The sequence below is a fragment of the Thunnus maccoyii genome, chromosome 8 (assembly GCF_910596095.1).
Source record: "Thunnus maccoyii chromosome 8, fThuMac1.1, whole genome shotgun sequence".
Lineage (NCBI taxonomy): Eukaryota > Metazoa > Chordata > Actinopteri > Scombriformes > Scombridae > Thunnus > Thunnus maccoyii.
In genome coordinates, this window is record NC_056540.1 from 21672167 (window position 1) to 21685211 (window position 13045).

Consider the following 13045-nt stretch of genomic DNA (forward strand, 5'->3'; position numbering starts at 1 on the left):
TTTTATTCATGATTTTATTATTTTATATTGACTAACAAGAGGTTGTGATAAATCTATCTGTATTTACTTGTTTTTATGTTGTTTGTCTGTCTTCCATCAACACATCCACGCACCAAAATGTTCACAGCAACTGAAGACAAATTACATAAAACTTCAAAGGTCCCTGTCAGTTAAATGTCAAGTTTCTCTGAGCTCAATGAAAATACAACTTTGCCGATATTCAACTTACAAAAGTATGATGTGGAAACTTGAAGCCTCTGGTGCACAAACACTGAGAACAGACTTTACAGTGAAGTAGGAGATGTCTTGTGTCCAGCAGGAAAACTTGTGAGATGAAATATATTTGCATATTTATAGATTATAGAATGTTTAATGAGAGAGAAGGAGGAGATGTAATTTTAAGGATCTTAACAAGATAATTTAACTTCAAATTATTATTCAAAGTAGAGTATTTTACATACATCTTAAACATGTCCGGAGGGGATCTTTAAGGAACATGAATAATAAAGAAATACTATATACTATAAACACTAAGGTAAGAAGGTGATTACACTGACATAAAGTGCTGAAAATTTAACAATATACATAAACTAAGAAATTAAAATGTCTCAGGCTTTAACAAGACTTCTCTGAATCTCCACAGTGAACCTGAGTTACTGCCAGTGGATAACATTTTGCATATTGTTTCAGTAAGATGTGTCTTACCTACTTTAGTTTTAACACCCTGTCTGAACAGTCCAGATGCAGTGGTGGAAGAAGTGTTCAGATTCTTTACTTAAGTAAAAGTACCAATAAAGCAATGTAAAAATACTCCATTACAATCAGAATTAATGGAATCCTGCATGAAAAATCCTACTGAAGTAAAAAAAGTACAAAAGTATTATCAACAAAATGTAGTAAAAGTAATGCAGTAAAAGTATTGGTTTGGTCCCTCTGACTGATATATTATTATATATGACATCATTAGATTATTAATACTGAAGCATCAGTGTGTAAGCAGCATGTTACTGTTGTAGCTGCTGGTGGTGGAGCTAGTTTCAACTACTTTATATACAGTTTGCTAGTTTAGTCCAGTGGCTCCCAACCTAGGGGTCGGGCCCCTCCAAAGGGTCACCAGATGAATCTGAGGAGTCGTGAGATGAATAATGTGAGAGGAAAGAAGAAAAAACAAAGTTCTGATACATAAATCTCTTTTCAGTTTTTGGACTTTTTCTCTAATCTTTTTAGTGAAATATTGGATCATTTGAACATTTATTGAAATGAAACCATGTGAGAAGTTTAGAGGGAAAAATCACTATTGGGTGGAGCTGTTAACAACTCATAGACATCTGAAATGACTACACACTGCTTTTTGTAAGACGTCAAAAGCCACAAAAGTTGGAAACCACTGGTTTCTTTTTTAGCAATGTGTTGTATTTTAAAAGCTTGTTATAGTATCCATTGTGACAAATCTTCATTTGAAAAGAAACAAAAGCTGTCAAATAAATGCAGTGGAGTTTAAAGTACAATATTTCCCCTGTTCCTTATATACACAGTATATATGTATCATTGACTGTATATAAATATTATATATTTATATACAGTCAATGATATTTATATACTGACAGCAACATGCGGAGTTTGAACTGTCCGGCGGCGGCAAAGCATTGTGGGTCAGTGCAGCGACCGACGCCATGACTGTAGCCGGAGCAGAAAATGGAGGCTTCCTGCTAGTTGAATGAGCAGCTGTTGTTGCGCAGCATTTTCCGTCCCGGCAGTTCTTCATAAAGGACACACACACACGTACGTGTCAGGTTTCTGTGAATCTGTTATAAAACTGTATGACCCGACTGGGTTAAAGTGGAGCTGAGCGAGCTGGAGGCTACTGAGCCAGCTAGCAGGCTAATGCTAGCACGATAATGATAACCGGCTGATTTTCTTTAAAATAAATGCACCATCTCTTGCTCAGCTGAAGGAGATACTACCCGGACCAAAGGCTGCACCTTAAGGTAAGGCTGTGACACAGTTAACCACCCGCTCAAACATGTTTGTTGTGTTTAGCTTGTATTAGCTTGTGAGAGATGCACCCAGCTGGGCTAACGCTATCGGCCTACTGCGTCACTCTGCTAAGGCCTTGTGTTGGTACGAAATACAACTGTTTTATCGCCTGTAACATCATATACATGAAATATTTAGTTGTGTAATACAATGTCTGCACTGACACGTAGTTATATTGTCTTCACTGAATGCTGCTGGCAGGTGGTGTTTGTTTTCCAGGGTATGTTTGAGTCTCTGTGGGGCAGCATGGGGTCTTAACTCATCATGTCCAGGTTTTCATGTCTGTGTATTTCATTCATTCACTTCATGTCTGACTCAGTCATGTTGGCCTCAATTACAGGTATGGCCTGGGTTTGATTTGGACCGTGCTGGTGATGGCAGAAGGGACTGACACTGGCGAAATGCCCTCCTTTGACCCAAGTCCTAGTTCTGAAGCAAAAAAGAGACCTACTTCTTCTGATGGCAGTGAGTGTTTATCTGAAAATGTCACATGAAATACACACTGACCGAGCACTTTATTAGGAACACCTGTGCAATCTAATGCAATCCAGTAAGTTTATACATTGTTTCTAATAATTTGCCCCCCTTGAGTATGTCAGTGGGGTGGACAAAATATTAGGAACACTATATAATGTAATGCACTCCAGTACACCACCACTACCCAGTAACGTTATCACCTTTCTAACAATGTCAACAAGAACTGAAAATGTATAAGCTTCACAAAAGTAGAATATATGGCAGAGCTGTTTAGGGAATATACTTTATAACAACGTACTAAACTTGTAGGTCTGCCAGGCATTCGAGCCGTAACAGCAGTAACATGAGTCAGAGGTGTGTTTTCAGAGGTTCAGGTTGCAGCTTCGTTGCAGTTCTCTCCACTGTTAAAGGTTTGTAATATTCTACCTTTTTGTTATTGTAAACAAACATAATTGAAAGACAAAAACCAACAGTGTGTCCCAAGCCATTAATTCCCACTGAAGACCTAAATCTTTTGAAAACTAGCCATGAAAGTATAGTTTTGTAGTTTATAGCAGATGTTACTCAAACAGGAGTAAATGGTGTATTTGCTCGGGACTATTTTCAGCCATGGATTTTAGGCTACAGTGAGTATTCAAGACAGCAGGACGGTGTATGTAGGATCCACTCAGATAAACTAGATTGCCCATGTTCATAACGAAGAAACGTGTCACACAACAGTGTGGCTCATTTATGTGTTTTAAATCGAGGTTTATAGGACAGTGGAATAAGATATATCAGGCTTTGGCTACACAGACAATACTTGTTAATATGATCAGTTTATTGTTGGTTTTTGGTCTTTTAATTGGATTTGTTGACAATAAGAGAAACACAGAATATAACCAGACTTATCCTTTAAAGGCTCCAACCCATATGGCTCAACATTTAGGATATATTGTCTAATTACTCTTATTGTCCTCTGACTCTTTTGTAAATGGGGTTGACGGAGGAGGAAAGCGATGTTTTGGGATTACCATAAGTGATTATTTAGCAGTCTTTAACCTGCCTTCTTTTATAAGGTACAACATGAATGGGGGGGAGAAAAACTAAGTAACGGAATGAAAACAGTATCTCTAACCAGTTTCATGGGCTCTTTATCACATTAATTCTGCTGTGCTGTCACATCTATACTCATAATGAACTGAGAAAATGTCATAAATCAAATTTAACATCATTTGTGGGTTTTCTAACTGTTTATCTGTGTCAAATTATTGCAGGAGACGAGCCCATGAGGAAAATGCCCGTGTCAAAGTTTGGTTCCAGACCTCGATTTGAGCCTGTACACTTTGTTAGTGGTGGAAGCAGCGGAGGAACTGGCGCTGATGAGAAGGAGAACGATAAGGAGCGCAGGAGGAGTGAGCCGTACGGTGTGAGACAATGGGACTCTGAACACTCTTCCTACAGCAGCACCAGCAGAGCGCAAGGCTCTTCCTCTTTGAGGCCTGATTTTGATCGAGTGCCATCGTACAGTTCTGACTCTTGGGGTTCCCATAGAGATAGAGACAGAGAGAGAGACAGAGAGATTTCTTCTGGTGGTACAAGTGGGTTAGGTTATGGAGGTCGTGGGTCGACTGCAAACTTCATGGCAAAAACACAGCAGGACTACACAGCCAAGTATGAAGCCCACACCTCTCGAAACTCAGATTCCTATTCTCAGTCCAACAGGTACAATGGATACGGGGGAGGGAACAGATCAGGAGGCTGGGATTCAGGACGTCAGGGTTTGGGGTACAGTCATCTGGAAAGGCAGTCAACAAGCAGACCGTTCAGCAGAGTCTACAACAGCCCGGGCAGGAGCAGTCCCGCCACTTCTCAGTCAGGGTCTTCATCGCAGCCTCTTCCTATATCTCAGTCAACATTAGATGAGAAACAGAGGCTGATCGCCAATGTAGCGTCTGCGTTGGCTGTCGCTTTTAGGGACCCGATGTTCATGACTGGAAGTGAGTCTCCGAACTACAATTTCATGTTGAGCCGCAGCATCCAGGCCTGCAAGACCAATCCTGAATATATTTATGTCAACCTGAAGGATATTCCTCAGGCTGACCTACCCAAGAACAGGAAAGTACCGACAGATGGTTATGCCTGTGAACTGAGATGCCAGGGTGTTTATCTCGCTACCGGATACTCTGGCAGTAAAAATGGAGCGAGGGACCGTGCCTCTGAGCAGGCTGTAAAACTCTTCCTGAAACCAGTCGAGGTTCGTGTTGTGCAGCGCAAATACAGACACTCAATAGTCAATGACATGGTTGTGTGCCAGATGCACAGCCCCACGCCGGCCTTTTTACCTGCACTTCGCAACCCAGAGGATAAACCGACTCCCAGCTCTAAAGGCCAATACGAGCCTGACAAACGGAAGCACTGGACAGAGTTTGTGGTTATGGACAACGCTCATGATGCCATCTGCATCCTTAACAATTCTGCTGCATTTAATCGCATGAAGATAGACTATAAGTTCGACCTGCTCCCAAACAACAGTGCTTGGCTGTGCAGAGTCTTCCTGCAGGACGAGCTCGTAGCACAGGCAACCGGCACTAAAAAGAGCTCAAAGCATGCAGCTGCAGAAGAGGCAGTAAGGAAACTCCGTATGAACCAGGCAGCACGACTGCAGCAGCAGCAACAGCAACAACAACAACAACAACTACAGCAGCAGCAACAGCAGCAATCGCAATACTCCAGAGGAAATAATCAGTCAGATTCTGGTGGCCGCTTTGGGCCACCGGGTGGAAAAAAGAAGCATCTTAGTGAGTTGGTTATCCTGGAAAATTCTGACAATGCTATCTGTATCATTAATGACACCGCTCAGTTTAATAAAGTGACTGCTGATTACAAGTTCACGGTTCTGCCGGATCATCGCTGGAGGTGTGAAGTTTACTTGGAAGGACAGTACGTTGCAGCAGGAATTGGACCCAAAAAAATAGTGAAGCACATTGCAGCAGAGGAGGCTTTAGCCACCTTGAGACAGACGCAGGCTGTGGTGAAATCCAACCTAAGGAAGGAAGGTCACAACGACGCCATATCCCGTTCCCAGATCCTGGCTCGCTCAGGGGAGGAGGCCACAAGGCAGGAGATAAAAGAAGACAACATCGGAAACCAGCTGCTCCGTAAGATGGGCTGGAAGGGCGGCGGTCTGGGCCGAGACGGGGAAGGCATCGCGGAACCGATCAGGGTCAAGGAGCAGTTCTCCAGAGAAGGGTTGGGTATGGATACAGATAAAACTGGGAATCAGCTCAGTAAGCGTGACATAGAGGACATCATTCGTAACTATGCCAGCTCAGACCGTCAGGATGATCTCCGCTTCTCCACCGACCTCACCAACGATGAACGCAAGCAGATCCACCAGATTTCTCAGAAATACGGCCTACGAAGCAAGTCGTACGGACAGGGAAGGCAACGCTTCCTCGTTGTCAGTCGCAAAGTACACAAAGACCAGCTCATTGGTCAGCTTTTACAGGAAGGACAGGTGGGACGATACGAGCTAGTGAAACCTCAGGCGTCTCACTAATTTGCATGCAGAGCCAAAACAAGAAAAGGAAAAAAAAAAAGTCACTGGCTCGGACTTGAGAACAAATCACACTCAAGTGTAACTGCTGTGTTTATACTTGTGTGTGACAAATTTACAACACATGAATAAATTTGAATCTTTCAGGTAACACCTGTGGTTTCTGCATTCCTTTGCCATGAAATGTACTTAAGCTTTAAGTAATTTGTCTGTTTTGTCTCCTGCCATTCCACATATCTTATATTTGTTTCACTTTTGCACAACAAGCTTGTGTTCACTGCTTTGTGGTATCATGTCCTGATGACGCTCCAGTTATGAGTCAAAAAAACTCAACAACTTTTCACAAGTTTTTGTTACCAAAATCCACTTTTTTTTTTTTTTTGTTTAGTGGTTACTCAAGGAAACCTGGCAGAATATGCAGCTTTTCACTGCTTGTTTCATTCATTTGTAGACAGTTGATTCATGAAAGACGAGGATTAGAGAGGCATTAGCATCCAACAGTAACTAGGTGCTCATTACCAGTCTCACTGTAGTGATACATCTCTTTTCAGCAATACCTGCAATGTCGTTTGCTCTTTTAACACCTGGAGATTATTCTACAAGTTGCATCCATGGTTAGAAAAACAGTCACATGGAAACTGTAAGCTGTGACCTTTGTGAAATGTCAGATGTGTTGGTTCATGTGAGTACAGTTAACTTGTCTGCTTGTTTTCACAGCTGTAATAACTGAATAAATTAAAACTGACAACCATCTACAGGCTGAATGTTATTAAGATGGGTATTTTTTTTCTTTTTGTATGTTAAGATAAAAAGGCAACAAGGACAACTAATGTATATTTATTTTATTTACAAGAAAATGTACAATTTGTTACATGGGTTACCAGTGCAAAGTTTTATAATCTGAAAACAGACACCATCCTGTTTAAACAGTATGATCAGCTTATTATGACAGCTGATTTGTAAGATTGTAAAATAGCATAGAAATGTTCTCACACAGCCTTTAAATGTCAGCATTATGAAAATCTGTGCATGAAACAAAGTTAAGTGTCCTGAGAGGGCACTAAATGTCTTGTTTCTGGGACATTACGTGTTCACCAATATCTAGAACATTTTTAAAATCAAAAGGCATGGCTTTACAAGTACAGTTGAGAGAGAGAGAGAAAAAAAAACGACCCCCAAAGGCATCTGTTGAGTCAACAACTTGTCGGAGGGATGGATGTCCATGCCAAGTTAATTTTCTGTTTAAGTGATCCATCTGAAAGGCTTTCAAAAGGCAGAAAGAACAAAATCAAAAGGAGTGAGCCCACTGAAACAGGAGGAAAAACACCCATGAACAGCTTTGTTTTTTTGGGGGTTTTTTTTGTAAATATGAACTTGTTGGTATCTACACAGCAAACCACACAGCAAGCACATCTAATTAACTGTCACTGAATCATCCAACCAGTTTACTTTATGTATAAATAAACGGGTAGAAAAGTGACAACTGAGAGACTGGCTATTGCGTTTTTTTTTTTTTTAAAAAAAGAGAGAAAGAGTTGGGGCATGTAGCAAGTAACCCAGATATAACAAGGTACATTAACTTTTAACAAACATACGCTATTGCCCAACAATAGCATTCGGCAGGAGTGAATGCCACAACACAACAGCATACAAACTTAGCAACAGTTATGGGACAAATATACTGAGAAGGATTTTAAGATGTGTCATTTTATTTCTGTGAGATCGGTTGTTTTCTTGATCGGTGGTTTCTTGATTCGGGGCTGGACACTGTTCATACTCAGAACGATAACTGGGGTCAACAGTCACGCCAACTCTGTTCAACAATAGCAGAAACCCTCTTCTCATACTCCCGCTTGTTTTCCTGGTACAGCTGGGCCGCTTGGCTGTTGGCTGGACTGTTTGGGTTTGGCTCATCCAGTAAAGACTTTAAATACACAACAAAGAATGTCAGTGGATTAGGTTTCTAAAAATGTTTATGACATTATCATAGATGTCAGATGTTCAGGACTGGGGGCAGCCAAAACATATAAAATTTCTGATTGTTTAAAAATCTGGTGAGGGTGTTATTTCCTCTTCTCATTTTTGATCTGGCACTGGCACATCATGTATAAATCTGCAAAACGATTATTTGATTACCTGTATTGAAGTTAAGATTGAAGAGACATCATAGGTTGGACTCCAACGATTCTGAAGTATATCTAAGCATATGCTGCCATCTGCATACACTGCAAAACATAAAGAACATAAATCTTTTTTTAGCCTGATGATTCAGAAAAAAAGTCAGTATTTCCTGGGATAGAAAAAGAATAAATGTTACAACTTTTAATTACTGCAGTTTCAATTATCAGTGCAATTATTCAACATCAAATACACACGTACCATTTGGATGAAACATTTTGGAGACAAATCGCACTGTTGGAGGTTTATTTGGATATTCCTCTGTGAATTCAATGGTAAGTTTGAACGTTCCTGAAAGTAGAAAATAATGGCAAAGCAGAAATTGAAACAGACTACAAGTGGGGCACAAAGAAACAACGCAAAAATCTGAGCAACAGGGTGATATAAATAAGCTGTAGTCATGGTCTTATGGTGATACAGTAATAAAGCCTGTTGGAAAATCCATGTATCAGCCTGGCTGGTTGTTTTGGTGATGCTGATATGACACTGTAACTCAGCTGCTGAGTAATAACGATCAGAAACTGACTCTAGTAGTGAAATGGTACCTGTAAAAGGACATCTAAAAGTCCAAAAGCATCTAGAATAATTCTCTCATGAATGATGTGGACATGGGAGGTCCATCCAAGCTCACGGTTTGCCCCCTTTGGGCAACCAGCACCATACTTAGTTTTTTAAAATAACGTATTACTTATTAATTACACGTTTTTAAAATCATGTAGTAGACTTGCTCAGTAGTTGTAGTTTCATGTAGACATCATTTAAAATTTTATGCACTACCGTCCACGACTCAAAGCACAGAATACTCAAGAATGTTTGCTAGATAACTTTAATAGCAGTGTTGGGCAGAAAAATGATATGGATGTAAAAAGTTAAGACTCATTTAGAGCTTTAGAGAAGACTTACCATCTTCAAAAGGTGTTCCCTCTGGTCTAAAAGACAGATAACAGACAGGTGGTAAGTCAACTTGCAAAATGCTTGGCCTTAAAACTCAAAACCCACTAACATTAACACATATTTTACGTCCAAACACAAGCAATAAATAGCTCTCCAAAAATAAATGACTGCTGAAGTGTCTAAAACCATCTCTGTTGTAGTTGATAAATTAATTTAACTTACCCAAAAATGACAGCGTTCCACACCATGATATTGTTTTCTGATGGGGCCCCACTCACCCCTGCTGGAGGATCCTCTTGCAGCCTAAAAGACACAGTAAAGACACAGTAGACAGAACTTAACAAAGGTGATTTCAGACAGAGCATTTAAGTCAAAGTCATCACCACAAGATGCATTATACTCCTAGTAATAGTTTTGTGTGAATTTACAAAATATAACTACATTTTCTTAACAACAACTCAACAGGAAGGTCATTAATAATATTAGATGGCAGAGTAAAGCTTCTAATGTACGAATCAGAGACCTGCAAAAGTCTGTTGAATATTAAACATGAATACCAATCTCTAAGCCTGGGGTGGGCAATTGTGTGTTGAAGGAGGGCTGAGTTTGCGGTGCACAATTATGAGTGAGAAACACTCCACCCTGATTTACAGTTGGGGCGGGATATCAATGCAATCTTAATATTATGAAATAACACAAAGTGTCTGGAACTCTTGTTATCGTAATACTAGTGTAGTTATACTGTAAAATAATTTACTAGACATGTCTACAGTGGACTGTACTACCTGAGTGACAATGAACAATGAAAGCCTTTATCTACTTGAACTACTTTTATAATGAATGGTTATCAAGGTTTTATTGTGTACAAATCATCTAAAAAGTACCATAAGTCACGTTGTCAAAATACAGTGGTGTTTGATTCTGGTCGCAGGCCAACCAAGATTAAGTTCTGGACTCTGTGACCATCAGCACTGTTTAGTTGCAACATACTGTAGATCAGGGATAAGAAACCATGTGCGATGTCTGTGTATCTGCAGCTTTTTTAGTGACTGCATGGCAGATGGTATAGCTTATCCTCAGGCTTACATAGAAATCTCTCTTCGCCTAGGGATAGGAGCTCCCTTGATCAGAGTGTATTAGGACAATGTACATCTACCAAATGTTTCATCTGGCTGTGGATTGCAATTTATTCAATAATGTCTCGGATTGTTTGAATCGTCTCTTCTCCGTAATAAATACACCCCACATACATTATATCTGATCAGAGGTATTAACCATTTCAGGGAAGGTTCAAGAATAAGTGTTTACATTACATATGATATTAAATCGCAGCAACGGAGAAAACGAACAGTTACCAAAAGTTACACATCAACGTTACTACTCTTTCTCGGCTGCCTTGCTAACGCTGGTGTCAGCGCCCTCTTAGTGACGTTAACAGCTATCGTTACCTGTCTATAACTTACCAATCGTTATCTTGTTAGTAACGTTACTACCTCAAATACACGGCAAGTAACTTTACCCTCACGGAAGACAAACATACGACTACAGTCTAACAGTGTTTATATGCCTAACTGTATTATTATTTGATGGTGGTGCTGTTGTTTAGAATGCTAACACGCTAGCCTTAGGTTGCTAATGTTAGCCATAGCTACTTCTCTGTTGTTTTCTTTTCGCTTACCGTTTAAAATCTCTCATTAAACGCCGTCTTGCTGGAGTTGACATCTTGCTCACAGGAAAACTTAAATCCCTAGCATACACGTGAGCGGCTCTAGTTGAGTAAAATGTATTTTCTTTTTCTCGGTTGTTACTTTAACACCGAGCTTGGCTGGGCAACGATTGCTAGTTTGTCAAATATTTGGCTGCCTCTGCTGCTCAGAGGACGCTACCATCTGGGTTAGAAAGAGGACGTTAACATTGTCTGGCCCCTAATTTGGTGAGCTGTATAGCCACATATACGCAAACTAACCTTATCTTTGAACATGATGCTATATAATACACCAGTTTACATATGTCAAGAAGTTTAAATATAACGTAAGCTCGTTGTAAATATAGCCAGAGTATTTTTGTATATATGAGAGTACCCCGTCTGCATACTTGTATCATTCCAGCGAAAATTACGTCATATGTTTAGCACCCATATTTAGTTTGTTCGGAAAACGGTACGGATTCGTGTTTTTTAACGTTTTATTACCTCCCTCTTCATCATATTCCTTTTTTCCTCATCAGTCTATCGATCAATTCAAACGCGCATTCCATAATCAATCAGCTACTTCAGCTAAAACCCGTGACGGTTACTAACGCAAGGTACTTATGGCCTGCGTTAACTCTACAGTTACATTGATAGACCACTAGATGGCACCTAGCTACCAACTGTTGTAAACTACGCCATAGACCCGATATAAAATAAATAACATTTGACTGTCTCAACCGTGACATTTAACTACCATGGCAACTACAGATTTTTGGATTTTTGTGTTAGAGTATTGAAAAAACATAAACACAAAATAATCAGAAAAAGGATAACTTTAGCTGAATGACAAACATAGAGATAAAACACATGTCTTCCACTACATAGCATCAGTCCCATATGGTCTAGCGGTTAGGATTCCTGGTTTTCACCCAGGCGGCCCGGGTTCGACTCCCGGTATGGGAACGTCACTTTTTCTTTTTTGCCAGAAGAACATTAACCGGTTCATTTCATTATTGCAAAACACACGATACGCTTTATGTATCAACTTTGATAGAACACAATTAGTGACAAATGGAAACATGGGCGTTTTTAACTGTCGGTTATATGATACAGCCACCGCAACATGCCCTCATCATTTCCAGAGAATCCACTGTCTCGACCCCGCCCGGCCAGCAGTCCCCAACTGCTCCCATCTAACAAGGGCTTGGACAATCCCGGAAGATGCACATCTCCCACTTATATTTCCCTAATCGCTGTCTAACGTAGAACAGGAAGACAAACTCACACTAGAGCCGACATTTAAAGGCTGTTTACCGACATTTTTCCGGGCCGAAACTTCTAAAAATCGCGTTAGAAGCAGTTGCCATAACATTTTTTAACAACACCTGTGACCGCGTAACCGTTAACTAAATATTAACGTTAACCGTTGCTTAGATACCAAATTGTTTAACCGTTATAGCTAACTGACAGTGCAAACTTCATAGCTATTAGCCTAACTGATGGAAGGCTACAGCATAAATAATCGACTAATATCGGTTGAGAACAAAGTGTTAATCAATATGTACTTTTTAAACGATGAGATATACCGCGGGCAGTAAAAAAAAACACGCTATTTTTCTTTTTTAGTTCTTTTTATAGACATCTTGCTTCCATCCCTCTCGATGCTTATGTCTACTAAAACCTGTCCTGACTCCTTTGGTTTCGCTTACTGCTGCCAGGCTACAGCCAAACTTTGGTGCCGGGCCAATCACTTCCCAGGAAAATGTGACTGCTAGGAATTCCCCACGCATCAGCCCCTGTCGGAGAAAACTGCAACCTTGTGTCAGGAAACACAGGAAAGCAGCAGCGGGAGGGTAAAAAATCTGACCGGTGACTGTGCGATGATGTAGCTATTGCACGGTTTAGTCTCCAACTCGCAGTGAAGACGCGCCGGGGATAATGTTTTTCTAACGTCACCGTGTTTCATGAGGACAGTCTGTATCTACCAGAATAAAGCCAGGGAATAATGCTGCGCTGCTGACAACTTCTACCAGGGTGAGTATTTTATTTAAAACCCATGTTTTAAAACGTTTGCTTTCTTGTGACTGTATAGCTTAATGTAACTGTATATGCTGCCAGCATTATTAACATTCCCCTTTGGGATTATGTTGAGGTAGATTAAATTTCATGTGGTTGTTTATGTGAAAAAAAGCAGATACTGGAATCACACTGTTGTCCAGAGGCCTTTGAAT

General features: G+C 40.3%; 3 protein-coding genes and 1 non-coding gene across 5 annotated transcripts in view; 3 read left to right on the top strand and 1 right to left on the bottom strand.

Annotated features, from left to right (window-relative positions):
* Positions 1-1616: 1616 nt before the first annotated feature.
* On the top strand, positions 1617-6807 carry nkrf (NFKB repressing factor). The gene is made up of 4 exons (XM_042418080.1): positions 1617-1782; positions 1949-1988; positions 2378-2502; positions 3771-6807. Exons 3-4 carry the CDS (start codon positions 2412-2414, stop codon positions 6053-6055), a joined length of 2376 nt encoding a protein of 791 aa, XP_042274014.1. The 5' UTR covers positions 1617-1782; positions 1949-1988; positions 2378-2411; the 3' UTR covers positions 6056-6807.
* Positions 6808-6879: 72 nt separating this feature from the next.
* Positions 6880-10980, bottom strand: ube2a (ubiquitin-conjugating enzyme E2A (RAD6 homolog)). The gene is made up of 6 exons (XM_042418084.1): positions 10803-10980; positions 9347-9427; positions 9134-9159; positions 8432-8521; positions 8189-8277; positions 6880-7976 (listed from the first exon to the last, which is right to left on the bottom strand). Exons 1-6 carry the CDS (start codon positions 10844-10846, stop codon positions 7848-7850), a joined length of 459 nt encoding a protein of 152 aa, XP_042274018.1. The 5' UTR covers positions 10847-10980; the 3' UTR covers positions 6880-7847.
* Positions 10981-11120: 140 nt separating this feature from the next.
* elf1 (E74-like ETS transcription factor 1) overlaps positions 11121-13045 on the top strand; it is a 40974-nt gene continuing 39049 nt past the window's right edge. For both annotated transcript variants that reach the window (XM_042418081.1, XM_042418083.1), the window contains exon 1: positions 11121-12848. The gene's annotated coding sequence lies outside the window, so the exon portion shown is untranslated. The remainder of the gene's footprint in view (positions 12849-13045) is intronic.
* Positions 11706-11777, top strand: trnae-uuc. Its single transcript has one exon. It is a non-coding gene; the product is annotated as a tRNA-Glu (tRNA).